Below are 27,092 nucleotides of genomic sequence, written 5' to 3' on the forward strand. Positions count from 1 at the left end.
ACATAAACTATTAATAAATACATCATATCATTATTATCACACACAGAGAACATTCGTCTGAGGAAGGGTTGAGTGTTACTTTCACTTTCATAGATCACGTGCCCTCAATGACTCCTCCTCCTCTTCTGCAGCAGCTCTGATTCCACAGTGATGGAAGATTCTGGAATAAATTGCTGTGTGTAATGAGTGTATAATAGAGAGAGAGAGAGAGAGAGAGAGAGAGAGAGAGAGACAGAAAGGAGAAAAGAGCTGATGTGAGTGGAGGCTCAGAGGAGGCTCTGGTTTGATTTTTCAGTTCAGCTTAAGAACAACCACGAAATGGCGTCGAGTTACGGTAAGAATTAAATTGCTGTGTTAAAATATGTGATTTATTTATACATTTATTTACAGCTTATTTAACTCGTTTCCATCTTCACTGTTTAAAGTACAGATTGATCACTTTTGTAGTTTTAATATATTGTTGACTTCACTGCAGTAAAATGAATTTATTGTTTGTATCAAATGTATCAAATCAAATATTGATCAGTGCGATGTTTTTTTTTTTTTTTAATGATGTAATCCAGCAATTGACCACCCAACTGTTTTATGAATTTGGTCATTTTAATAATATATTTGACAAGATGAAGCCACAGCGCATCCGCCCTTAGCGCGTCCACCGTTAGGGATCGAGTCACTACCAGACCAGCAGTACAACATACAGATATATAATCCTTACAGTCTACTTCATGAATTACTCGTTTTTTTTTTTTTTTTTTTTACGTGTTACTGGTATGTATAGATCTTACATCAACAGGGTAGAGTACCATACACTATTGGAGCTTGAAGGTGAATTTAACTCTTGTGTCGGAGCAGGCTTAATCTGAACTAAATTTATGGAGTCTGATGTGTTTCTGATTAAATATGTATAAATTATATTTCTGCTATGAACATAACAATGTCTGTTTTTGTAATTTACCACAGAATTATTTTTATGATTTTTTTTACTTACTAATGTGTTTGACACAAGCGCCTCCGCCCTAAGCGCATCCTCCCTCCCCACATAGAACTGCACCTTTAGGGATCGAGTCACAACCAGCAGTAAAACATACAGATATATAATCCTTACAGCCTACTTCATAAATGAGACGGGTAATCTATTTTATATATATATATATATATATATATATATATATATATATATATATATATATATATATATATATATATATATATATATATTTATATATATATATATATATATATATATATATATATATATATATATAGTATTTTATATATATATATATATTTTTTTATTTAAAATGAATTTTATGTTTGTCATTTCTGACATTTATAAAATAAAATATTAATCATTAAGATTTTTGTTTTCTTTTTGAATTATGTAAGCTAGCAATTTATCTCCCATTGTTTTATGAATATGACCATTTGATTAACACGTTTGACAAGATGAAGCAAGCCACAGTGCATCCGCCCTTAGCGCATCCTCCCTCCCCTAGTAAAACTGCACCATTAGGGATCGAGGCACAAGTACCAGACCTAACAGTCCAAACATCTTACATCAACAGGGTAGAGTACCGTACACTATTGGAGCTTGAAGGTGAATTTAACTGTTGTTCCGGAGTAAGCTTAATCCCTGTCTGGGACACTGACCCTGCATGGACTATCTGAACTAAATTTATTTAGTCTGATGTGTTTCTGATTAAATATGTATAAAATATATTTCTGCAATGATCAAAACAATGTCTGTTTCTAAACATCTTACTAATTTCTTAAAAAAATTAAGTTAGCAAGTTTCTTTATGTTCTTTCTAAAAATCACAATTTCACCAAACCCCCACACATCTAAATGAAGTAATCTAATTATACAAGACATAGATAGAGAGAGAACAAGAGAAAAAAGAGAGAGGAGAAAAGGGCTGATGTGGGTGGAGGCTCAGAAGTCTTGTTTCCTTTTTGATGTGAGTTTGAGAACAACCACAAAATGGCGTCGAGTTATTGCAAAAATAACCACAGTTAAACTTAGTTAAAATTTAGAAATTGGTTAATATAAAATAAATATATTTAATTCATTATCTTCAGATTAGTTATGTATTGAGTCAGATGTCCTTCATTCCTTATATCTGTGCACAGTACACTGATCAGTGGATATTTCTATTTGATTATACTTTTTGCAGTTTTACACAGACAGCTTTTCTATGGTAAAATAGTTTCATGTTTGACATTTGTTACAGTTTGTTTTTTAATGATGGAAGTCAGTAATTTACCACCCAATTATTTTATTAATTTTACTATTTTATTAATGTTTGACACAAGCGCATCCGCCCTAAGCGCATCCACCCTCCCCGCATAGAACTGCACCTTTAGGGACCATGTCACAACTACCAGACCAGCAGTAAAACATACAGATATATAATCCTTACAGTCTACTTCATAAATGAATCTGGTAATCTATTTTAGACATATTTTATAGTCATTGTTACAAAAGCAAGTTTTCAACACCTCTTTCTCACTCTCATCTTCCTTTGTATTTCTCTACCCTATTTGTATAGCTTACTTCTGGTCAGATACGGCTTTAACAGCATTATAAGCTAAATTATTTTATACATGTTACTAGTATGTACAGTTCATACGTGTGTCATAAATTCTTTGTATTTGAATTAAAATCCTGAGCAAAATTGGAACGTGATTAACATGATGTATTAACGAAGCTCAATATAAGACATGTGTTACTGTACACTGACTGTACACTAGGTGGTAGCAGATAACAACCTTCTAATCACAGTACTGTAATGGAGGGAGATTTTTTCTGTGAACGTCGTGGAGCTTAGCTCAGTACTTGCATATTACATTAATTATGTGCTTAATTTCACGGACAATTGGTGTGCGTGTGTTCGATCGGGCACCCCATGCTAGTCAAAACAGGCTATTCTTTATCATTTTAAATATTTTTAATAACTGAACAGGGTAAATTGTGAAAACAATGTAAATTGTATTAAAGTGTACAACTGTACTTCAACAACAATTTGCACAATTTAGAAACTGTATCTGAATGATAATTAGTGTTGAAGCTGTTAAGGAAATAAAATGATTACAATTCCGCTCAATAATCTGAAATATTAATAATCTCCTTATATAACCCGTATTTCTGGACTGCTATATATTGGCTATAACACATTAGCTAAACTCATCACTGCTCTGAGATTAACCAGCTTTATATATGTCTCATATGTAAAATCAGAACAGAAACGACTGTTTCAGAATGAAGAGACTGTGCTGCTCTGCTAAATATAAACTACTCATAAATACATCATATTATTATTACACACTGAGGACATTCTTCTGAGGAAGGGTTGAGTGTTACTTTCACTTTCATAGATCACGTGCTCTCAATGACTCCTCCTCCTCTGCAGCAGCTTCGATTTCACAGTGATGGAAGATTCTGGAATAAAGTGCTGTGTGTAATGAGAGCGAACTCTGACTGTGTAAAAGATCATGTAAAGATCAGAGTTTAATAAAACAATAGCTGAGGACTCTGAACACCAAATTCACGAACTGGTTTTACAGTAATCTCTGTAATCCTGCAGTTATTATGCTTCCCCTCCTTCACCGAGCTGCACCGTTAAAATATACATAATACAAAGTAATACGAAGAAAGCATAACAATGCCTGCCTCTCATTAACCGACTGATTTCTTTAAATAAATGATTAGGTTCTGTATTACAACGTACAATTTCACATCAAAACCAAACTCACAAATAGTTAATCTCAAACCCCAAGCCTGAATGAGCTCATCTCATACACCGCATTATACAGGAGAGAGAAAGAGAAAGAGAGAGAGAGAGAGAGAGAGAGAGAGAGAGAGAGACGAGAAAAGAACTGATGTGAGTTTAGGCTCAGAGGTCTGGTTTCATTTTTCAGTCCAGCTCGAGAACGACCACGAAATGGCGTCGAGTTACGGTAAGAATTAAATTGCTGAAATGTTTTAAAAATATGTGATTTATTTACACATTTATTTACAGCTTAATTAACTCGTTTCCAGCTTCACTGTTTAAAGTACAGATTGATTACTTTTGTAGTTTTAATATATTGTTGACTTCACTGCAGTAAAATAAATTTAATGTTTGTCATTTCTAACATGTATCAAATCAAATATTGATCAGTGCGATGTTTGTTTTGTTTTTAATGATGTAATCCAGCAATTGACCACTCAATTGTTTTATGAATTTGATCATTTTAATAATATATTTGACAAGATAAAGCACCAGCGCATCCGCCCTTAGCGCATCCACCCTCCCCGCATAGAATTGCACCGTTAGGGATCGAGTCACAACTACCAGACCAGCAGTAAAACATACAGATATATAATCCTTACAGCCTACTGAATCGGTTAATTATTTTTTATATATGTTATATTAATTGTTACAAAAATGGATTAAGAACAATCAAAGCAAGTTTTTCATACCTCTTTCTCACTCTGTCTGTTATTTCTTTCTCTACTCTATTTACATAGCTTACTTCTAGTGTGACACGCTATCAGAATATTATAAGCTAAATTAGTTTTTTTTTACATATTACTGGTGTGTATAGGTCTTACATCAACAGGGTAGAGTACCATACAATATTGGAGCTTGAAGGTGAATTTAACTGTTGTTCCGGAGCAGGCTTAATCCCAGTCTGGGAAACTGACCCTGTATGGATTATCTGAACTAAATATATTGAGTCTGATAACTTTCTGATTAAATGTTAAAATGTATAAAATATATTTCTAATATGATCATAACAATGCCTGTTTCTAATCATCTGACTAATTTCTGTAAGAAAATAAGTTGCCATGTTTCTTTTCAATCACAATTTCACCTCAATCACAATCTCAAACACTAAATTATACAAGAAAAAAGAGAGACGAGAAAGATCTGATCTGGGTGGAGGCTCAGAAGTCTGATTTCCTTTTTGATTTTTGTTTGAGAACAACCACCAAATGGCGTCGAGTTATGGTAAGAAATAAATAACAGTTAAACTTGGTTAAAATGTAGAAATTGATTAATATAAAAGAAGTATATTTTATACATGATCTTCAGATTTAGAATGTCTAAATATATTGAGTCAGATGTCCTTCATTCCTCACATCTGCACACAGTATACTGATCAGTGGATATTTCTAGATATGAGATATTATATATTTGATTATACTTTTTATAGTTTTACACAACTTTAGTATGGTAAAATTAGTTTTATGTTTGAAATTTGTGACAGCTTTGTTTTTGAATGATGAAAGCCAGTAATTTACCACCAAATTTATTTTATGAATTTTATATTTATTAATTTGTTTGACACAAGCGCATCCGCCCTTAGCGCATCCACCCTCCCCGCATAGAGCTGCACCTTTAGGGACCATGTCATAACTTTCAGACCTGCAGTAAAACATACAGACACTGAATATAATCCTTACAGTCTACAGTGTCTACTTTATAAATTTGTCTTAAATGTATGAAGTTAATCAAATTTATACATATTGTACAGTCACTGTTACATAATTTAATTTACCGGATTAATTTTCAGAACCGCCATCCGCCCTTAGCGCATCAACCCTCCCCACATAGAGCTGCACCTTTAGGGACCATTTCATAACTACCAGACCAGCAGTAAAACATACAGACACTGTATATAATTTTTACAGTCTACAGTGTCTACTTTATAAATTTGTCTTGAATGTATGAAGTTAATCCAATTTATACATATTGTACAGTCACTGTTACATAATTGAATGTACCAGACTCATTTTCAGAAGCGGCATCCGCCCTTAGCGCATCCACCCTCCCCAAATAGAACTGGGGTGGGTTTCCCGAAAACGATCAATCTTAGCGAATAACGAACGAACTAACGAATGACGTGTGTAAAGAACGAGCCAGTTCTGCGAGTGTTTCCCAAAGAGCTTCGCAACGTGAAAATTAACGAACGAGGTTAAAGAACATCTTTGTTGACTCCTCCCCCGAAACAGCGCACTCAATCGGTCCACAAATATCGATTCAACACTGCCAATATGCAGCATTTATTCACTATTACACCCTAAAAACGTAGAAATGTGCTGTAATTAACAACATTATACTCCTAAAGATACATATGACTAAATAAATACTTGAAAATCTAATCTATTTTAAAACATTAAACTTATTTTTTTACATTTTTAAAACTATTATTGTTAATATATATTATATTAATAGATATTATACTAATATTATTAACAGTAATATTAATTTATTATTATTATAATTTTTAATATTATAAAAATAATATAATAATAATGTTCCTGTGTGTGTGTGTATATATATATATATATATATATATATACATATATATATATATATATATATATATATATATATATATATACATATATATATATATATATATATATATATATATATATATATATATATATATATATATATATATTACATTTTAAACCAACAGAAATATGTTTTGTACTTTATACTGTGAAGCTCCAGCTCAACCTAAATCACCATCTCAGTTGGGTTTATGTCAGGGGATTGTCAAAGCCATGCACCTTTTTGTCTACTAATTCCATTTGCTCAATTAGTTTTCATGGTTTTAATATTAATCGACAATGTTTAAAAAAAAAAAACATGGAATGAGACGTGTCCAACTTTTGACTGATATTTGCGAGCTGACACACCCCAGAGTTTGCCCAGATGAACTTGGTGACTTTGCAGCTTTGCTTAGACCGTGAGCATCATCTGCAGGAATTGACTGATTGCATTTCTTGCAGCATTAATGTCAAGACTTCTATCATCGCTAATCTGGATTTAAATAATTTACTCGTGGGTTTGATTGCCCAGTTAGACTACAAGCCACAGTTGGCATTATAATATAATATAACTTATTCACTCATTTACTCACTCGTCAACCGCTTTATCCGTTAAGGGGCGCGGGGGGGGGGGGGGGGGGGTCGATGCTTGGTGGCTGGAGTCTATACCAGCTGGCATGGGGCTGAAGGCAGTATACACCCTGGACAGGATGCAAATCCATCACAGGGCAGACAGACACAGACAGACACACAGACATATTCACTCACACACTCACACCTAAGGGGCAATTTTTATCCGACATCTAATTAGCCTGAACTAATTTCTTTGGACTGTGGGAGGAAACCGGAGCACCCGCAGACACGGGAAATAATATAATATAAAATAATATAATAATTATATAATATAATAATAATTATATAGTAATATAATTGATTATAATTAATAGTAATATAATATAATATAATAATATTAATAATTATATAGTAATATAATTGATTATAATTAATAGTAATGTAATATAATTGCTTCAAACACGGAAATTATCATTTTTCTTCCTCAAAATTGGTGGTCCCTGGTGTTTAAGGTGCTGAACTGCAAGTCGAGATCTCCTAAAGAAGCTCGTTAAAAATAACGACTGGGTGAGAGCACTCGTTAATCTGCGATCGAGTATACGTAGTACTTTAGTTACGCACGGGTTTGGGAAACACTCTTTAATTAACGATCAATCTTAAGTACGAGTTAACGAAGTTCTTAGCGTTACGAAGCTTTCGGGAAACCCACCCCTGCACCTTTAGGGATCGAGTCACAACTACCAATTACTATAAATTGACTATAACACATAAGCTTAATCACTGCTCTGAGATTAGCCAGCTTTATATCTCTCATATGTAAAATCAGAACAGAAACTGACTGTGTAGAAGCTCTTAGTAAATTTCTTAGTTTAATAAAACAGCAGCTGAGGACTCTGAACACCAAATTCACGAACTGTTTTTACAGTAATCTCTGTAATCCTTCAGTTATTACGCTTCCCCTCCCTGTGTAGAGCTGCACCGTTAAAATATACATAATACAAAGTAATACGAAGAAAGCATAACAATGCCTGCCTTTCATTAACCGACTGATTTCTTTAAATAAATGATTAGGTTCTGTATTACAAAGTACAATTTCACATCAAAACCAAACTCACAAATAGTTAATCTCAAACCCCAAGCCTGAATGAGCTCATCTCATACACCGCATTATACAGGAGAGAGAGAGAGAGAGAGAGAGAGAGAGAGAGAGAGAGAGAGAGGAGAAAAGAGCTGATATATTATATTATATTATATTATATTATATTATATTATATTATATTATAATGCCAATCAAACCCACAAATAAATAATTAAAATCCGGATAATCGATGGTAAAGTTCTTGACATTATTGCTGCAATAAATGCAATCAATGCATTTCTGATTAGATTTTTGTTAATGTATTTAGTCATATGTATTTTAGGAGTATTGTATTAATACCAAATTATATTCTTTTGAAATTTACATTTCAGAATATGTATAATGTTGATTACAACACATTTCTATGTTTTTTTGGGGCATAATAGTGAAGAAATACTCTGTATTTGGCAGTGTTGAATCGATGTTTGTGTTTCGACTGAGTGCTCTGTTTCGGGGGAGGAGACCTTCTATAAACTTGTTCATTAAGTTTCGATTTGCGAAGCTCTTTGGGAAACACTTGTAGAACTGGCTCCTTCTTTACTCAAGTCATAGGTTAGTTGTTCGTTGTTCTGTGTTTATGTTCTGTACATAGTTTAGTTAATATCTTGTGTGAGTGCAATAAAAAGGATTTAGGATTATTTATTCTGTTTAAATCGCTGTGTGTCATAAATCCTCGTATTGTAATTAAAACACTGAGCAAGAACTGAAAGTGATTAATTAATATAGATAATAGAGTTATTAAAGGAGCACAAGATGAGATGTAATACTGTACTGTCTGTACACTAGGTGGGAACAGTCTACTATTCATAAAATTGCATCATAATAATGAAAACAAGTATAAATTATTTACTTATTAAAGGAGATTTGACTAAATATAAATAAATACCTTCTATTTTTTGCTAACTCTTAATGCTAATTACGAAAAATGCAGATGATATTAACCAATCACATTCAAGTAACTGAGATCTGGGGTGGGTTTCCCGAAAACGATCAATCTTAGGGAATAACGAACGAACTAACGAATGACGTGAGTAAAGAACGAGCCAGTTCTGCGAGTGTTTCCCAAAGAGCTTCGCAAAGTGAAAATTAACGAACAAGGTTAAAGAACGTCTTTGTTGACTCCTCCCCCGACACAGCGCGCTCAATCGATCCACAAATATCGATTCAACACTGCATATATGCAGTATTTATTCACTATTAGACCATAAAAACGTAGAACTGTGTTGTAATCATCAACATTATACATATTCTGAAATTTAAATTACAAAAGGATGTACTTTGGCATTAATAAAATACTCCTAAAGATACATATGACTAAATAAATAATAAAAAATCTAATCTATTTTAAAACATTAAACTTTTCTTACTTTTTTAAAATTATTATAGTTAATATATATTATATTAATAGATATTATACTAATATTATTAATAGTAATATTGATAGTAATATTAATGTATTATTATTATTATTATTATTATTATTATTATTATTATGAATAATTATATAAAAATAATATAAAATATATAAAGAATAAATTATATAAAAATAATATAATAATACTTATACCTGTTTTTTTTAAACCAACCAAAATATGTTTTATATACACTCTATGAGCCTCCTGCTCATCCTAAATCACTCAGTTGAGTTTAGGTCAGGGGATTGTGAAGGCCATGCACCTTTTTGTTTACTAGACAATTCCATATGCGTCAATTAATAGTTTTCATGGTTTTAATATTAATCGCCAATGTAAAAAAAAAAAATAATAAAATAATTAAATGAGACGTGTCCAACTTTTGACTGTTACTTATATATTTGCGAGCTGACACACCCCAGATTTTGCCCAGATGAACGGCCACAATGTTGGTTAGAAGCACCTGAATAAGGAATATTATTAAATATTACATGCACATTCACCGATACCCTTTACAATACGTATAGGTGGGATTAAAGACACCGCAGGCGTCCCCTGCACCGGACCTACTTTGCAGCTTTGCTTAAACCGTGAGCATCATCTGCAGGAATTCACTGATTGCATTTCTTGCAGCATTAATGTCAAGAACTCTAGCATCGCTAATCTGGATTTTAATGATTTATTCGTGGGTTTGATTGGTCAATTCCAATATGCCCAGTTATACTACAAGCCACAGACAAAGTTGGCATTACAATATAATATAATATAACATAACATAACATAACATAACATAACATAACATAACATAATATAATATAATAATATTGATAATTATATAATAATATAATTGATTATAATTAATAGTAATATAATATAATTGTTCAACCACGGAAATAATATTTTTTCTTCTTCAAAATTGGCGGTCCCTGGTGTTTAAGGTGCTGAACTGCAAGTCGAGATCCCCTAAAGAAGCTCTTTAAGAATAACGACTGGGTCAGAGCACTCGTTAATCTGCGAGTGAGTTTACGTAGTACTTTAGTTACGCACGGGTTTGGGAAACACTCTTTAATTAACGATCAATCTTAAGTACGAGTTAACGAAGTTCTTAGCGTTACGAAGCTTTCGGGAAACCCACCCCAGATCATGAATGAATTTATTTGAAAAGCAAGTAATACGAAGCAAGCGTGACAATACCTGGCTCTGATTAGCCGACTGAATTCTTTAAATAAAATGATTAGGTATGGTTATTTTTTTATAAAGTAAATGTCACACTTCATAATATATACATATTTTTAATGTTGTGGTTGTGAGGATTATGCATTTAAAAGAGCTAAAGAAGCACTGCTAGAACCTGATGTACTGACCCACTTCGATCCAAAGCTGCAAATCCAGTTTGCATGTGATTCTTGACTTCATGATATAACAGTAGTTATAAATCTAACACATCATATTAGAAAAAGAACATCATACTGAACATGGTGGTGGTAGTGTGATGGTCTGGGGCTGCTTTGTTGCTTCAGGGTCTGGACAATTTGTGTTGTTGTCACGCCTGGCCCTGTTTCCTGTCTGTCCTCGTGCCTGTGTTGTCCCACGTGACCCGTGCCCCTGTGTTCTGCCTGTGATTTTCCATTACCTCATGTCTCATTTGTAGCTCCACCCCTTCCCCATGTTTCCACTCCCAGTGTGTTTCCTGTCTAGTTAAATAGACTTCCTCTGTTACTTGTCCTCTGTCGGTCTTTGCACTGTCCCCCGTTGTCTGTCTCTGCGTTTCTCTGTTCCTATTGACCTAGTTTCTTGTTCCGTGTTTTATTCTAGCTCTGTGTTTATCTCTGTTTATTTTCTAGTTCCCTGTTTAGTTTTCTTGTCTACTCCCTTGCCCTGTCTAGTTTAGTTTCTTGTTTTATTTTCTTGTATATATCCCTAGTTCATTCCCTTGCCCTGTTTTAGTTTAATCCTTGTAATTATCCTTGCTCTGTTTAGTTCATAGTCTTGTTTCATTATTCATTTGTTTTCCTTGTATAGCCCCCCTCTTTGTTTGTAGTTTATATTATTCTTCTTGTTTATTCTCGTGCTCCTTAGTTCCCTCCTTAATATATATATATCTTTGTATATCTTTAGTTTATCCTGCCTAGTTTTATAGTCTCCCCGTTTGTTTATCTTTAGTATCTCTTGTTTGTTTGTTAGTTTTAGCTCGCCTCTGTTTCTTGTTTTCCTTTGTTTCTTGTTTACTTGTTTATTTGTTTATTTATCATTAGTCTCTCTCTCTTGTTTATTCCTAGTTTATTTTTCCAGCGTTTGTTTAGTTTTATGTTCTCTAGCCTCCCTCGTTTGTTTAGTTATTTTGTTGTTACGTGTTTACTTCTCTCTTTGTTTAATAAACTCACCTTACCTGCACATACGTCCGCCTCCACGTCTCTCTGCCTGGGTCTAAATCCTGACAGTTGTGCTGTTTACCAGACAATCCTGCAGCAGAATATTTATTTGTTTGTGACCTCAAGCTCAGGCATACTTGGGTTCTGCAGCAGGACAATGATCCAAAGCACACAAACAAGTCCAATTCTGAATTTCCTAATAAAACAAAATTAAGGTTTTGGAGTGGCCAGGTCACAGTCTGATTGAGATGCTGTGGCATGATCCTACTCGAAAATCCTCCAATGTGTTTGAATTAAAACAATTCTGTAAAGAAGAGAGGACCAAAACTCCTCCACAGAGATGTGAAAGACTCATTGCCAGATATTGATAAAGCTTGAGTGCAGTTGTTGCCGCCAAGGACGAAACAACCAATTTATTAAGTTTAGGGGCAAACACTTTTTCACACAGGGCTAGATTGGATGGAATATTTGTTTCCTTTAGTAAATAAAATGATTATTTCAAAATTGCTTTTTATATTTATTTGGGTTATCTTTGTCTGATATTAAAGTTTGTTTGATAATTGAAGGGGCACATTTTTTTCTTGCCACTGTACCTCATATACAATCCTTGGACGTCCCACAGGTATACCTTCTCTAGCTGCTACCCAAACATAGTGATTGTCACTGTTGTTATCAGCCCACCTATATATCAAATATCACAAATCAGTACTAAACTGCACTGTATTCAGCCGGAAATCTTCTATTTCACAGGATTGTTATACCATGTCAAATATAAGCACAGGAGAGGGGAGGAAAAATAAATTAGGGGTAAAGAATTACAGTGCCTTTCATAGTTAGTTTCATAAGGTGTTAAAAGCCTTAAAATAAATTATTTTTTTATTGCAGAAGCATAATCTCTCTCTGAAAAAAAATGAAAAAAGCAACCTTAAACTATCATTAAATGACCTGTTCCACAATTATTGGCACCCTTAACAATTTTTGGGGAATGAATGCATTTGAACCATTTATGTAATTTCTACTGTAGTTTATAAAGTGGATCAAAGTATCTAGGAACCTTTAATTAGTAATTCATCACTTCCTGTTTCCCTGAGATATAAATATGGTGTTACACAGAGGCCTATTTCTCTTACTCACTCCGAGCTCACTCATAGCCTTTCACCTGCAGAAGTCCTTATTTACAGTCAGAGCAATCACCAAAAAGTGTAAAACATCTGGAAGTTGGAACAGTGACAAATCAGCCTGGAAGAAGACGCAAGTGTATCTTACCACCACACAAAGTGAGAAGGATGATAAGAGGAGTAAAAAGTTCTCCAGAGCTCACTGTAAGAGAATTTAATCAAATGGTAGCGTATCGGGGTTACAAGATCTCCCAAACAACCATAAGGCTGTTATGGAGGCATGCAGCTGGGAGAAAGCCTTTTCTGTTTTAGAATCATAAGTGTAAATGGGTGGAGTTTGCCAAATGGTACTGGGATTTTAACTGGTACCATGTGCTTTGGTCAGATGAGACCAACATAGAGATTTTTTGGGAATACATTACATTAATTATATAATATTTATATAATAAATACTACATTATTTAATTAATTTTTTTATTTCATATTCTTCCATGATTTTGCTCAGCTAATTACCCAACCCACTCATTATAACTAATGCCCCAACACCAGGAGGGTAAAGATGAACACATGCTTTAGCCAGCGCTTCTTTTCGAGCTGCTGCTGATGCAGCTTTGCCTAGTAGTCAGTTTGCTTGGAGGAAAGCGCAGCGACTCGGTTCCGGTACATCAGCTCACAGACGCCCTGTGCTTTAGAGATGTGGGGAGAGAGCGCCATCTACCCACCTGGAGTGAGCAAGGCCAATTTTGCTCTCTCTATGCGCCGGCAGCTACATTATTAAAAAAAAATAGAATCCAAAGAACACTTCTTAACCAGCGGTGCCAATAATTATGGAGGATGCTGTATGAGTTTTCATCAAAGCTAATGGAAAAGGAGAGTGGGTAAAGGGATACTTTTCTGTGATAGTGTTGAATCCTCTTTTAGCCATTCATAGCATGTGAACAGCTGCAACCTTACATGCCCCATAGGCCCATGTTCAAGAAGAAAAGTCATATTTAAAATGTTTGAATGCAAATAAATGGCAGCAGTTTTTTTTTTAATGGCATGTTTCCAAGTGTCCTGTATTTTTCTGAACAAAATAATAACATAGCTCTTTGTTTGTATGCTAATTGTTGATGAAACAATGAAACATAATGAAAAATGTTTGTTCTTTGTCTTTGAAATGTTCTAGTGTCTGAACTGAGGATTGTCCTGCTGGGGAAGGACAGATCAGAGATCAGCAGAGTGGGGAACTTCATCCTACGCCAAAAAGCTTTTGATTCTGAAGCTCCCTCTTCCTCAGTGAAGCAGCACAATGAGACTGCTGGAGGAATGGTGGAGGGAAGATGCATCACCCTCATCAACACACCTCACCTGCTTGATCCTCAGCTCTCTCCAGAAGAGCTGAAGCAGAGAGTGAGAGAATGTGTAGATCTGTGTTCTCCTGGACCTCATGTGTTTTTACTGGTTCTCCAGTCAGAGAACTTTACAGAGCAGGACTGTGAAACAATCAGAAATGCTCTGAAATATTTCAGTCCATTTTCTCTAGAGTATACTATAGTGTTGATTACAAAGTCAAAGAAACAAAGGCTCAGGTATTGTGAAAATAATGACCCAGAGAAGAATGAGAATTTGCAGCAGCTCATCAGTACATGCAGAGGTGGAGCTGAGAAAATTCAATTCAATAAAGCTCAGGTTCCTCAGCTTCTAAAGAAAATCACTAAAATGGTTGAGGGCAGTAGAGGCCACCTGACATGTCAATTTAATGAACCACAAACAGTGAAATGCTCTGCAGCTTCTGGGAGAGGCCAACCTCAGTCTGCTGAAAAGGGCAAAACAGGAGGTGATGGAGTTAAAGAAAAGAAGAGAGGAAGGGAAAAAAATGAAGGTAAACATTTTTAAGTTAGCATGAGAGTATGATAGAATTATATTGTCAATATTGTCTGTTAAACACAAACCATGCTCTCTGTAATGCTTTGGAAAATGGCTTTATTTATTTGCATCTGGATACCACTGTAAATTACAACATAGCACATGCCCCTTCTGTTTCCACCCTTTAAAAGCACGATAAATTACTCTATGCGTATGCTTAGTACTTTATTCAGATGACATCATCTGGTATTTAATATCTTCTCTCGTGGTGCTCTATCAAACTCCAACTGAAGTTATCTTCAGCTCCTGTTTGTTTCAGGGGGTTCTTCCATTTAAGTTTTTCAGCATAGATGAGGAATGCTCAATTTCTGGTGTCTGGCTTGGTCAGTAAACAAACAAAGCATTCATCATCATTATTATCATAATTATTATTTATTTAATTTTTGGAGAAAAAAACACTGGTTACTCCATATAATCAGAAGTTGTACAACTGTACTAGTGCAGCAAATTGAGACACGAGCGAAAAATTCAGGTAAGCAAACTGGAAATTAATCTGACCCACCTGGGAATTAAACCCAGGCCACCACGATCATGGGCCAACTCTCTGCTATTGCACTAGCACAGCAGATGCAGTTGAGAAAGAAGACTGAAAAGAGTAGTAACTGAAGGTGGAAAAACAAACAAAATAACAAAATTCACAAACCACTGAATGAACAGGTGCTTAATTAATGTTCCTGCACAAGGGAAAAGGAGAACCTTGAGAGCAGTGAGACAACGAGGACACAGCCAGTCAAACAATTCACCCGAGAAACTGGCATAGATTCACACTGATAGTGTCAAAGATCCAGCAGCAAATGGCTCACTCTCAGAACCAAGTTGTACAGGTCCGGGTCCAGGATAAGGCAGGAGGGCCCCCAAGATTGCTCCTTAGAACCATAACCCTCCCAGATTGGCAGGATGCAACACATGGAATGTAGGATTTATAAGTATGTTGGATGGAAGTAGTGTGGAATGTACTCAAAGTGTACCCAAATTGGCAATGAAAGAGTGACATCTCCAGGGATGAGTGCCAGAGGGTGTTGTGTGCATACTCCATACACCCATGGCCCCCCTTAGGCGCTGCCATAAACTTCTACGCCCCTTGTTGCTACATATACTTTATTATCTGTTACTCGCTGTATATCAACATTTTTTTAGCTCCTGCTTTCATGGGGTTCTTCCCCTTAAGTTTTTCAGCATAGAAGAGAAATGCTCAATTGGATTTGGTTCTGGTGACTGGCTTGGCCAGTAAACAAATAAAACATTCATCATTATCATAATTATTATTTATTTAACTTTTGGAGGAAAAACACTGGTTACTCTGTATAATCAGAAGTTTTACAACTATATTAGCGCGGCAAATTGAGACACGAGCGAAAATACAGGTAATGAGGAACTCATTAAACCACCGCTGGAACATGGCAGGTAACCGAAAAGCATAATTAGGTACTTAAGGTCATGACAGGATGATGAATCTTCCACTGACCATAAAACAAGTTGTAGACACTGCACAGGTCCAGTTTGGTAAAGATGGATGGCTGCTGCAGTGCCTCAAAGACATAGGCCATGAGAGGCAGTGAATAGCAGTCTTTAAGTGTCTTTAAGTGTAATCAAAACAGCCCTCCGTCCTTCTTTGCAACGAAGACAAAACAAGTTCCAGCTGGGGACGTGGATGGCTGGATGAACTCCAGAGCCAGGGCTTCCTGAATGTAATCCGCCATTGCTGACATTCTGGCCCTGATATGGAAAACAACCATGGGGGGGGGGGGGGTTTGCAAGAGCCTAAATAGTTTTAAGTTATAGTTTTACTGGCAGCTGGTGTCACAAGGTCTTCCCCTGGTCGAAGTAACTAACACAACCAGATTATGCTGACTGTCACCCAACAAGTGAACATACAGTTGACAGTAAAATCAATTGGAAAACATGAAAAACATTTATGCCCATCATCTACAATGATGTAAATTATCACATTTTTTCAGTCTTCAAATTTCCAGGCTTTATTTGTTGCTTTAAGAAGTGAAAAGATTTTGCAATGGCCTGATCAATTCTTAAACCTGTAGTTCTTGAAAGGCCTGTTTATTGACCACAGGGAACTTTAAAGCAAAACATTTTTGGATACTTGTGATGGCATGTTTTCTTGTAAAATAAAATCTTTACACCTTTAATATTATAGCAAATGTTGCTACTTTTCTTTTGCTAATTTTTATTCTTAATTTCTGTTATGAATTTTTCATCTTTCAGGCTCTCTGAGGTTAAACCTGATTGTTTGTGGGAGCAACAGTGAGCTGAAGTCCTCCATATCAGATCTGATACTGGGCCAGAGAGAGTTCAGTGCAGAGTCCAGTTCAGTGTGTGTGAAGAGGGAAGCAGAAGTATGTGGACGTCTGATCACCCTGGTGGAGCTTCCAGCTCTCTACAGCTCTCAGCTCTCAGAGGAGGAAGTGATGCAGGAGACTCTCCGCTGTGTCTCTCTCTGTGATCCTGGAGTTCATGCTTTTCTCCTCGTCCTCCCTGAGGGACGCCTCACTGATGAAGATAAAGGAGAACTGGAGAAGATCCAGATGATTTTTGGATCAAAATTCTACAACCACACCATAGCAGTCATCACTACAGAGTCTCAGCAACAGTCAGTAGAGTTAGATAAAGCTACTAAACAGATCACTGAAACATTTAAAAGACACTGTGTTTGTGTTTTGAATGACAGCATTAAGTCAATGCTCATGAATGAGGTTGATCTGATGTTGAAACTCAACAGTGGAAGCTGCTACACATCCAGCATGTATTTAGAAGCACAGGTGGAAACACAGCTGAGATACAAGGCTGAGATTGAAGAACTGAAGAAAAAGAAAGAGACACAAGGTAAGTACATTTTACAGTGATTTGACAATGAATAAGTTTGGAAGTAGCAGCAACATGAAATACAGTTGAAATCCGTAGGGAACTTGCACAAAGAAATATAAAATCCAAAAAATGTCTTTGTACAAAACATAAAGTGTAGCTGACAGTAAAATAACTATAAATACCATTTTTTTTACTCAGCAGGTTCAAATATTCAAATATAAAAAAAAAACAAAATATAAAATATAAGATATTGTAATAAATTAGAAAAACTCTAATCTGTTTCACAGAATCACAGCTTCTTCTTGTAATTATTTACTGACACCATTAATAGAAATATTTTCCCATTTTGCCTTTACTTTGCATTATTTTATTTAAATAGAAATATCCATTATTAAATACTTAAGCCTTAAGAGGAAGTGTGATCAAGTTTTTTGTTAATAATTGAAACCACTAATTCAATAATGTTCAGCAAAATTGGCAGTGAGTGTAGTAGTATCATACAGGTATTATAGACTACTCTTCTGTGAGTGTTTCCCTAATCATACATGATTTTTTATTTTTTTGTAGAATCTTCCTCAGATACAGAAGATCTAAGAATTGTTCTCATGGGGAAGACTGGAGTGGGGAAGAGTGCTACAGGAAACACCATCCTGCAGAAAGAGGTCTTCAAAGAGTTACTCTCCTCTAAGTCAGTTACCAGCGTCTGTCAGAAAGAATCAGCTGAAATCAGACGGAGACGGGTCACTGTGATCGACACTCCAGGACTGTTTGATACAAATGTTCCTAATGAAGAGATCATAAAGGAAGTCGCTAAGTGTATCACCATGGCTGCACCAGGTCCACACGTCTTTCTGCTGGTGCTGACAGTGGGACGCTTCACACAAGAGGAGAAAGAAGCAGTGAAGATGATTCAAGAACTGTTTGGTGAAGAATCCAGAAGATACACCATGGTGCTCTTCACCAGAGGAGATGATCTGAGGAAAATGAGCATTGATGATTATATTAAAGATTCTGAACACAGCTTACAAAACATCATTAAGCAGTGTGGAAACAGATACCACGTGTTCAACAACAGAAATACTGAAGACCAAACCCAGGTCACTGATCTACTGGAGAAGATCGACTCCATGGTGGCAGTGAATGGAGGGAGCTGCTACACTAATGAGATGTTCCAGAACACGGAGAAAGCTCTACAAGAAGAACAGAAGAGAATCCTGGAGGAGAAAAAGGAGGAGATAGAGAGAGAGAAAGAAGAACTGAGAACCAAACATGAAGCTGAGCTCGAGAAACTGAAGATGATGATGACAGAGGAACAGCAAAATCTGGTAAAAAAGAGAAAAGAAAAAGAGAAAGAGTTTCAGAAGAGAGAAGCTCAAATAAAGGAGGAGACGAATGAAAAACGAAAGAAAGAGCTGTATAAAAAACTCAAAGAAGAGAGAGAGGCTTTCAATAAGAAGATGGAAAGGAAAGAGCAGGCCTATAAAGAAAAGATAAAGAATGATCAGCGAGACAAGAAAGAAAAGTACGAGAGGGAGAAAGAATACATGAGGAAGCAGAAGGAGAAGGAGGCGAGGCTGCAGGCAGAAAATAATTTTAACACTGAAATATCGCTATGGCGTGCTCCAATACAAGCAGTAGCGGATACAGTGGAGGCAGTAGCGGATACAGTGGAGGCAGTAGTGGATGCAGTAGCGAAAGGAGTAGGAAAGCTTTGTAGGGGCATAAGCAAACTTTTTAAATGAGTAACAAATTGTGGTGAGGATGAAACAGTCAGTGTTGGGTGGGGTAAATGCTGAAATACTGAAATTCTTTATGGAAGTGTAACAGAAAAGGTTTCTGGACTAAAAAAAATATGTATGAAGTATGAAAATGTGCTGAATATTAAGATGCAAGGGAATAAAACACAAATAATATATAACTCTTATTTCTTGTAGCAGCATTACTACAACATAAAAACATAAAAATACAAGTAATAATCCTGCTTAATTGATTGGCTGTAGAATGTAATTTCTGTAACATGTACGTTGTGAAGCTGCATGTGGGGTTTAGCCTCTATATTCATCAAATAAAAAAATAAGAATTACACTCCTGATGATCAGAACAATGTTAATTACTGCAATTTTAAACAACAGCTTATAAATTAATTATTATTGTTGTCCACAATGTAGATCAAAGTTCATACTTATATTACAATTAAGCACATTTAAAAATGTTGTATCCTGCTTTTGTTTGAGTAACTGTCTCTACTGAACTGGGAAGATTTTACTAGACTTTGGAGCATTGCTATGAAAATTTAATTGCTCAATATCTTCTGAATTACTGAGAAAGTATTGGGTGAAACACCATTATTCCAGAAACCCAATTCAACTGCACCACATAATTTATTAAAATGTGTTAACGAATGTACAACAAAGCAAGCAAAACTGTTAAATTACTGTCTAAACATTAAGCTGTATTATTCTTATACCTACTGCTTATATTTAATTGTCTGATTGTTTATGTAACTAACAGTGACTGTACCCAAATGCGGCTTCTAATAAACTCATTTACTCTTATTTCTGTAATTGTGTTTATTAATGCTTGTTTGTACTGCAGTACATAACTATGCAGTGATCTTAATTACCATGTGGTTCACTCTATAACACTGTTATAACCAGTATCATAAATACAATCAGTATTATCTCCTAGTGAAGCACACAGTAGTACACCATTCATTAACACTCCTTCATTATCAAGCATTAAAATAACTTCATCTCTTCAGTGGTTCATGCACTCAAAGACCTTAGCAGAACTGTTTTACACAAAACACTAAAATAAGAATAACTCTGGATACTGGATACTGTTAGATTAAGCTAATTAATTTAATCTGGTTAGTAATCAGTTGAGAGCAAGGCTGGTTACACAGCGGTGATTTTATAAACCAAGACCAGATTAAATAATCTGAAATTCAAGTCTAAATATTTTCTCAAGTTTAGTTTAGTCTATAAACAAGAATTGCAGAAAACTAAATAACATCTCTACAGAAATGTGTGTAAAATCGCACCCCCTGCTGGTCAAAACTAGCAATTCTTTATAATGGTTAGTATAATGGTAAAGTGTGTAAATAATGTGAAGTGTATTAAAGTGTATAACTGTTTATGACTGTTAAATTTACAGTTAGAAATGTATGCATGGTTATTAGTGCTGATGCTCTTAAGGAAATAATAGACAATTATAAATTATATATAATTACAGTTCAGCTTAATTGAGTACAACTTATTTATATTGTAATTCAGTAATATTATTAATCTATTTATATATACATAATCATTCCTGGACTGTCTATATACGATATATTTGTTGTTGAAGTTGTAGTGAAGATGGTTTGTAAGACCAAAATACTGTAATAATACAGTTTATCTATTTTATATTGCATTACAAAACGCCTAACCCATGACTGCTCTGTGATTGGCTAAAACACCCTTAGCGCAACCCATCATTGCTCTGTGATTGGCTATAGCACCTTTAGCTCAACCCATCACTGCTCTGTGATTGGCTACAACACCTTTAGCGCAACCCATCACTGCTCTGTGATTGGCTATAGCACCTTTAGCTTAACCCATCACTGCTCTCTGATTCGCTAAAACACCCTCAGCTCAACCCATTACTGCTCTGTGATTTGTTATAGCACCTTTAGCTCAACCCTTCACTGCTCTGTGATTGGCTATAACACGTTTAGCTCAACCCTTCACTGCTCTGTGATTGGCTATAACACGTTTAGCTCAACCCTTCACTGATCTGTGATTGGCTATAACACGTTTAGCCAATTCTGACTTTCACTTTCACGTCTTGATTCCTGATTTTCAGCTCAAGAGTCAACAGCAGGTAAGAAACAAACAAATAAAATCTTTCGTTAAAATGAGCTTAATCTGATTTACATCGAGCAGCACTTTAAATAATATCAAGTTAAATTGTGAAATTGAATTTAATCAAACTCTGAACTGTAGTTTGATCTACAGTTGATGGAGCTGCAGATCTTGTTTACAATCGAGCGCTCCTCAGATCTGCTGCAGCACTTTCATAATTACACCCATGACTCTATTAAATAGAAATAAAATCTCCAAATAACTCTACCATTCTCCTGAAACTCAGATCAACACAGCATTTGTCAGTATATTTAATAAACCTTTTAGCTCCAATATTTTCTATATTTAAAACGATACAAATGAAACTTATAAGAAACTTAAAATACTAACTACAACATATCAGCTTATAACTAATGTATATAATAAACCTATAACTTAACAATATGTAAACAGAGTTTATCTAAACAAACATAAAATGTATCACCTGCATATGTTTCCCTTATGAACAGTACAACTGCTTCAGAGAAAGAGACAGCAGTGTGTATATGTACATGCAGAGAACTGGATAATAACTGAGATCATTTTTATGGTTGTGTTTTATGGTTGCAATTAGAGTATCAAAGTCTAAGATGGACTGAAAACTACTGAAAAGTGGCAAAGATCGATTTACACCCACAAAACTGATCAATTAATATGCGATAAGTAGCTGCGTTTTATTGATAAGTGACAAATCAAATTGAGAATTTCTTAACTTATAATCAACTAAATTATCATTTGCATGAGTGGTGGATTTAAGTTAAATGGAACTCATGAAGACCCCCACATTTCTGTCTTGTGTTCAAAACCCTGCTGTTCAAACAAAGTTTTCCTCTTCTTTTAATTAATGTGACACCCTGTAACTAACTGAAGGAGGAGCTACACACAACAATTTACTCAAAAGTGTAAAACAGAACACAATAAAAATAATCTACAGTCTGGCATTAACCATCATTAATATATGTACTGAAGAATATCATTATTATTATTATTATTATTATTATTATTATTATTATTATTATTATTATTATAGGAAACTCTCTATATATCAAATCTATATGATAATATAAGCTAAATGTCACGTCTGGCCCAGAAGGCGCTCCTGTCTCTCCCACACCCAGCTCTACCCGCACTCCCCAGCCTCCGGACTACGATACCCAGAATGCACCACACATTGACATCACTCCCGCTCACAATCACATGACACTTCACGGCATATTGAATATTGACTTCACCTGTTTCACTCCCTGTAAATACACCTGCACTTCACACACTTCAGTGAATTTTGATGGTTTTTCACTTCCTCATGGGCTGCGGCAGCAATATCAACGGGAATTTGCGTGTGTTAGACGCGGGGTCTCGCCCGTGTACGCGTGGTGCAGGGGTGTGTGCATGTCTAAACTCCTCACCAACTCATACGGTTGGTATGTCCCTGTGGTGTGCATTCTTGAAAATTAGAAATCCTTTCAACTAAGCAAAATAAAAAAGTAAAATAAAGTTTCCTCTATCCAATTTATTATCCATCCTTTATTCCAGCATCCCACATTGGCTTTATCTCCCCTCAAATATACAAGTATATACTAGTATTTATATTGACACTACTAATATAAATATAATTGCATTGTACATTTCTTACATTTGTTCTTTTATTAACATTTAAATATGCACTATTAAAGTGTAAGCTGAATGATTTGTTTTGTAGGTATTTCTGTTTTGATTTTTTTTTTTTTCAGTTTGTTTCATATAATCTAAATATGATGTACACATATGGGTTATTTCTGTAAGCTTGTGTTTGTTTTTTGTATATATAAGATTAATATAAGATATATATATATAAGATATATATAAGATTTGGGAACTTCTGTTTTTGTTTGGAATTATTTAAATGACAATGAATACTTTATTAAATTGTTAGAATTTAATTGAGATTATTTAATTAACTTTCAATAATGATTTTGAATATTTCTTGAATGTTTAATAAATGAACAGCACAGCTTTGCACCAGTTAACAACTTGTCTGTTTCTCTTCCTGCTGGTTTGAAGTTTGTTCTGCGTCCAGGTTCTCCTAGACTGGTAAAAATTGGGGGCTTTCTCCGGGAAACTGCTGTCCTTGCGGTTAGTGTGTCTGCACAAAAGTGACCACAGCCTGAGGATGATCTACAGAGCAGAAGACAGGCTTTAAGAGGAGATGGCATCATCAGAACCACGGCAGGTACTCTTATGAAAGATCCACAAGACGTTTCCACTTCATCCACTGGCATCATCTTTTGACAGTGATGATAATCTAGAATAGGCTTTCTGAACCTTAGCTGTACTTTATTTATTTATTTCTTGGATTATATTAAAGTGACATTAAAGTTATTGAGCCTAAATACATATACATGTAAGGTCTGTCTACTTACTTCTCAGGCTACAATAACTGAACTGTTGGCCACAAAAACAACTACCCAGCTCAATCAGATCAACCCAGTCTTTACAAGTTTGCCTTTGAACATCAGATTTAACCCCCTCTACTGAAACAACTAATGCAGTTACTGAAGTCTGTTAATGTAAACAGTTAAAAGAGATTTAGGGGAAAAAAGGAGATCAAATACTTAGTTAAATGTGATACTAAAACATTTAAAGACTCTGTTACAGACCTACTGCGAGAGTGAGTTACTAAGTTAAAAGAATGTGGAATCAAATTGAGGCCTAAGAAGTGAAACTTGAAGTGACTTTCAGGAGTTTTATCGTTATTTTGTAAGATTTCCTTTGTTTGTTTGTCTTGTGCAAAATCTCAGCAAAATTTAACGTAATACATCCACGTCTAAGCCAACTAAAGGCCACACTTCTGAACAGCTGCCCTCTATAAGTGAAGTAGTATCATAAGCACAGTGCTGTTGTGAAATGGTTTGTTGATAAGTTAACAAATCCACCTATTTTTGCTTAAGCAGATTTTAACCTTCCATTTGTCTTTCATACTGATGGTTATGGATCTAAGACTAAAATAAAACAATACATCTGCATTCTGGCGAGCAGGTGTGTTCAGCTCTGCAGTGGACAATCTGTGACAAATTCAGAGATTATTTTTACTATGCACGCAGTTTAATGTGTATCCAGTCACTTAAGTCCTTTTTATGGCTAGACTCAATGTACTGGATAGAGGATTTGGCTGATTTTCATTTTGACATTGAATATTGTCCTTATATGCATACATTCTTTCTCGATTTTGTTACCCATTTAATAATAAAATTGATTAATATACAGAAACATTCCCTCCAGAAGTCCTCGCTAAACTATGGAAAGGAAATTAAAGTGGAAGAGGTGCCATGGGTGGCTGCTTTGAAACTGGCCTCTTCAAAATCGCGAGTACATTTTTATTCACATCCCATGACCTGAGGGAGGCACAGCAGAAGGATTTGGCAATTGATGTATAATGTATGAGTACTGCCAGCTTTACAGCAAATGTTAAAGGGGACATGGGTCAACTTGTCAATGCTCAGACCGAAAAGACCACTGTTCTGTTTCTGTTCCAGAGGGAAACGAGACGACTGTAGGACAGGATGGCTGATCTGAGCTTCAGTAAGTTCTGTTAAATTCTTTTCTTGTATGCTGATTAGTTTAGAGGACCAAACACCACTTACTGTACACCTGGACATACAGGTTAAAACAGAACAAAAATCAAATAACAGGGATGAAGACCAATATCTATACTCTAACAATAAACATCATTTAAAATATGTTAGACTGCAGTGATTCCAGACTTAATTTGAATAAGCTCTGAGCCTGACCCAACCCGTTCCATAAACTGTCATTATGAGCCTGAGTAAGTAGAGTTATAACTGACTGTTAAAACTGACCTTTTTAACTACAATTTTGGTACAAGGCACAGTTGCTGTTTATCCTTTACTTACTTTTTCATTAGGAATAAAGACTTTATCTCAGTCTATCCAGGCTGATCCAGGTATATCCCATTTGTGTAATAAATAAATAATAAAGTTAGTGGAGGCCATCCTCTCTCAGTCATGTACTCTGTCTTAAGATTTGTACGTTTTGGGTTTCTGAAATGTTAAAGGTACACTTGTAACCAGACCCAGTTCTTATCATATAATCATATAATATCTGAAATTCAGCTACTGGAGCTCCCCTCAACTCAGCAGCAGCTGATTTCCTTTAGTTTAATTACTGCTAAAAAAACGTGCTTCTGGAATTTCTGTAAACATGCAGAAGTACCTTTGATTAAGCCGTGGATTACACAAATGACAAACACAGTACATTTTAAGAAATTTAGATTTGTACTGAAGAATTTACTTAAATGATATATAAGGATCTGAAACCTCTTATGATTATTCCTCAAAGGAGACCAAGGTTAAGCCAGGTTGAGCGTTTATGGGAAGATTTTGGGTTGAGTATGTTTATTTTTTTGTGTTTTACTTGGGTATTATTACTGTTTGCTACTACTGCACTCTTACATGTGCTAATATCTGCTTCAACATTCAACATTAATAATCTAAATAGCAACAATTAATTTAGTTCACAAGTTTATCAATGAATCTTCTCCACCTTTCCCCAGCCACCAGAGTCACATTGCTCATAAGAGGCATTCAGTAAAATCAACCATTACCACAGACCCAACATTTACATCTCTTACAACATTCACAACTTCTCACACTGCTTTATAGCCTTACGCTCTGGATTCCACAAACCTGCCAAATCTGCTGTACTCAGAGCCATGTCTGCCTTCTTCACACCTTCCACTGACATCCACATTTTGAATGCTGGCACCTTAAACTGTCATTAAATTACGGAAAACAGACCTGCTCAACAAAACAACACCCACAAATCACATCCCCTCATGACCCTCTTGCTATCTCTGAAACAGTATCAAGCATCACGAGCCACTGGTTCCATTTTCACATTTGCCACATCCTCTTACTTAGCATTTTTCATCCAACCTCTGAGGCCTCTTATTGTCCACTAGTCTATGGGCCCTATTGTACACCCTGCGAAAGGCGTGTTGTGATGCTCGTTGCTATCTTACACCCATAGGCGTAGGAACCGGGGGGGATATTAGAAACAGGTGGATTTTTCCCCCCCAAAAATGATATCAGTTCGCTCAGGTCAGCTGTAATATTAATGAGGAGACAGACCGGACCAATCACGGAGCCGGTTCAGGTATTAAGTCCCGCCTCTCAGTAGAAACAGCCAATCAGCTTGCTGGTTTTGCGGCGCGCGGAGCAGAGGCAGTTTGCTGTTGGGGAAGCCCCGCCCCCTCGCTGTGAGATTTAGCAGTGGGACCGGGCTGCAGCAGCTTCATCTGATTTTAAAACAGATCTGGATATACGGAGATTTTTCTAAAAGAAAGGTAACGATAGGCTAACCACTTCAACTGTGATGATATGTTTCTGCTAGCTGGATAAAAATACACATCTCTGAATCAGCACACAGTTTAAACCCACTGTGATTAATAAACTGCAGCTGTGTTAGTGAGTTAGCTTAACTTTGGAATTAGCTAGATTGGGAGTCAAGGTTAAAGAAAAAAATAAAATATATATGTAATGTTTCCC

The 27,092-nt window shown here is 35.5% G+C and overlaps 2 protein-coding genes across 2 annotated transcripts in view; both read left to right on the plus strand.

The window, feature by feature from the left end:
• The window catches only part of LOC111197398 (trichohyalin-like), a 291,642-nt gene that overhangs the window by 257,731 nt on the left and 6,819 nt on the right, over nucleotides 1-27,092 (plus strand). Inside the window, exon 2 of the mRNA XM_049475739.1 lies at nucleotides 25,062-25,107. Coding sequence (XP_049331696.1) covers nucleotides 25,089-25,107 — 19 coding nt within the window. The 5' untranslated portion in view covers nucleotides 25,062-25,088. The remainder of the gene's footprint in view (nucleotides 1-25,061; nucleotides 25,108-27,092) is intronic.
• LOC103044389 (GTPase IMAP family member 8-like) lies at nucleotides 319-19,407 on the plus strand. Its single transcript, XM_049475738.1, has 4 exons — nucleotides 319-334; nucleotides 14,106-14,414; nucleotides 17,066-17,683; nucleotides 18,233-19,407. The coding sequence occupies exons 1-4, from the start codon at nucleotides 319-321 to the stop codon at nucleotides 19,405-19,407; spliced, it is 2,118 nt and encodes a 705-aa protein (XP_049331695.1).

Source organism: Astyanax mexicanus, chromosome 3 (assembly GCF_023375975.1).
Source record: "Astyanax mexicanus isolate ESR-SI-001 chromosome 3, AstMex3_surface, whole genome shotgun sequence".
In the NCBI taxonomy this organism is placed as follows: domain Eukaryota; kingdom Metazoa; phylum Chordata; class Actinopteri; order Characiformes; family Acestrorhamphidae; genus Astyanax; species Astyanax mexicanus.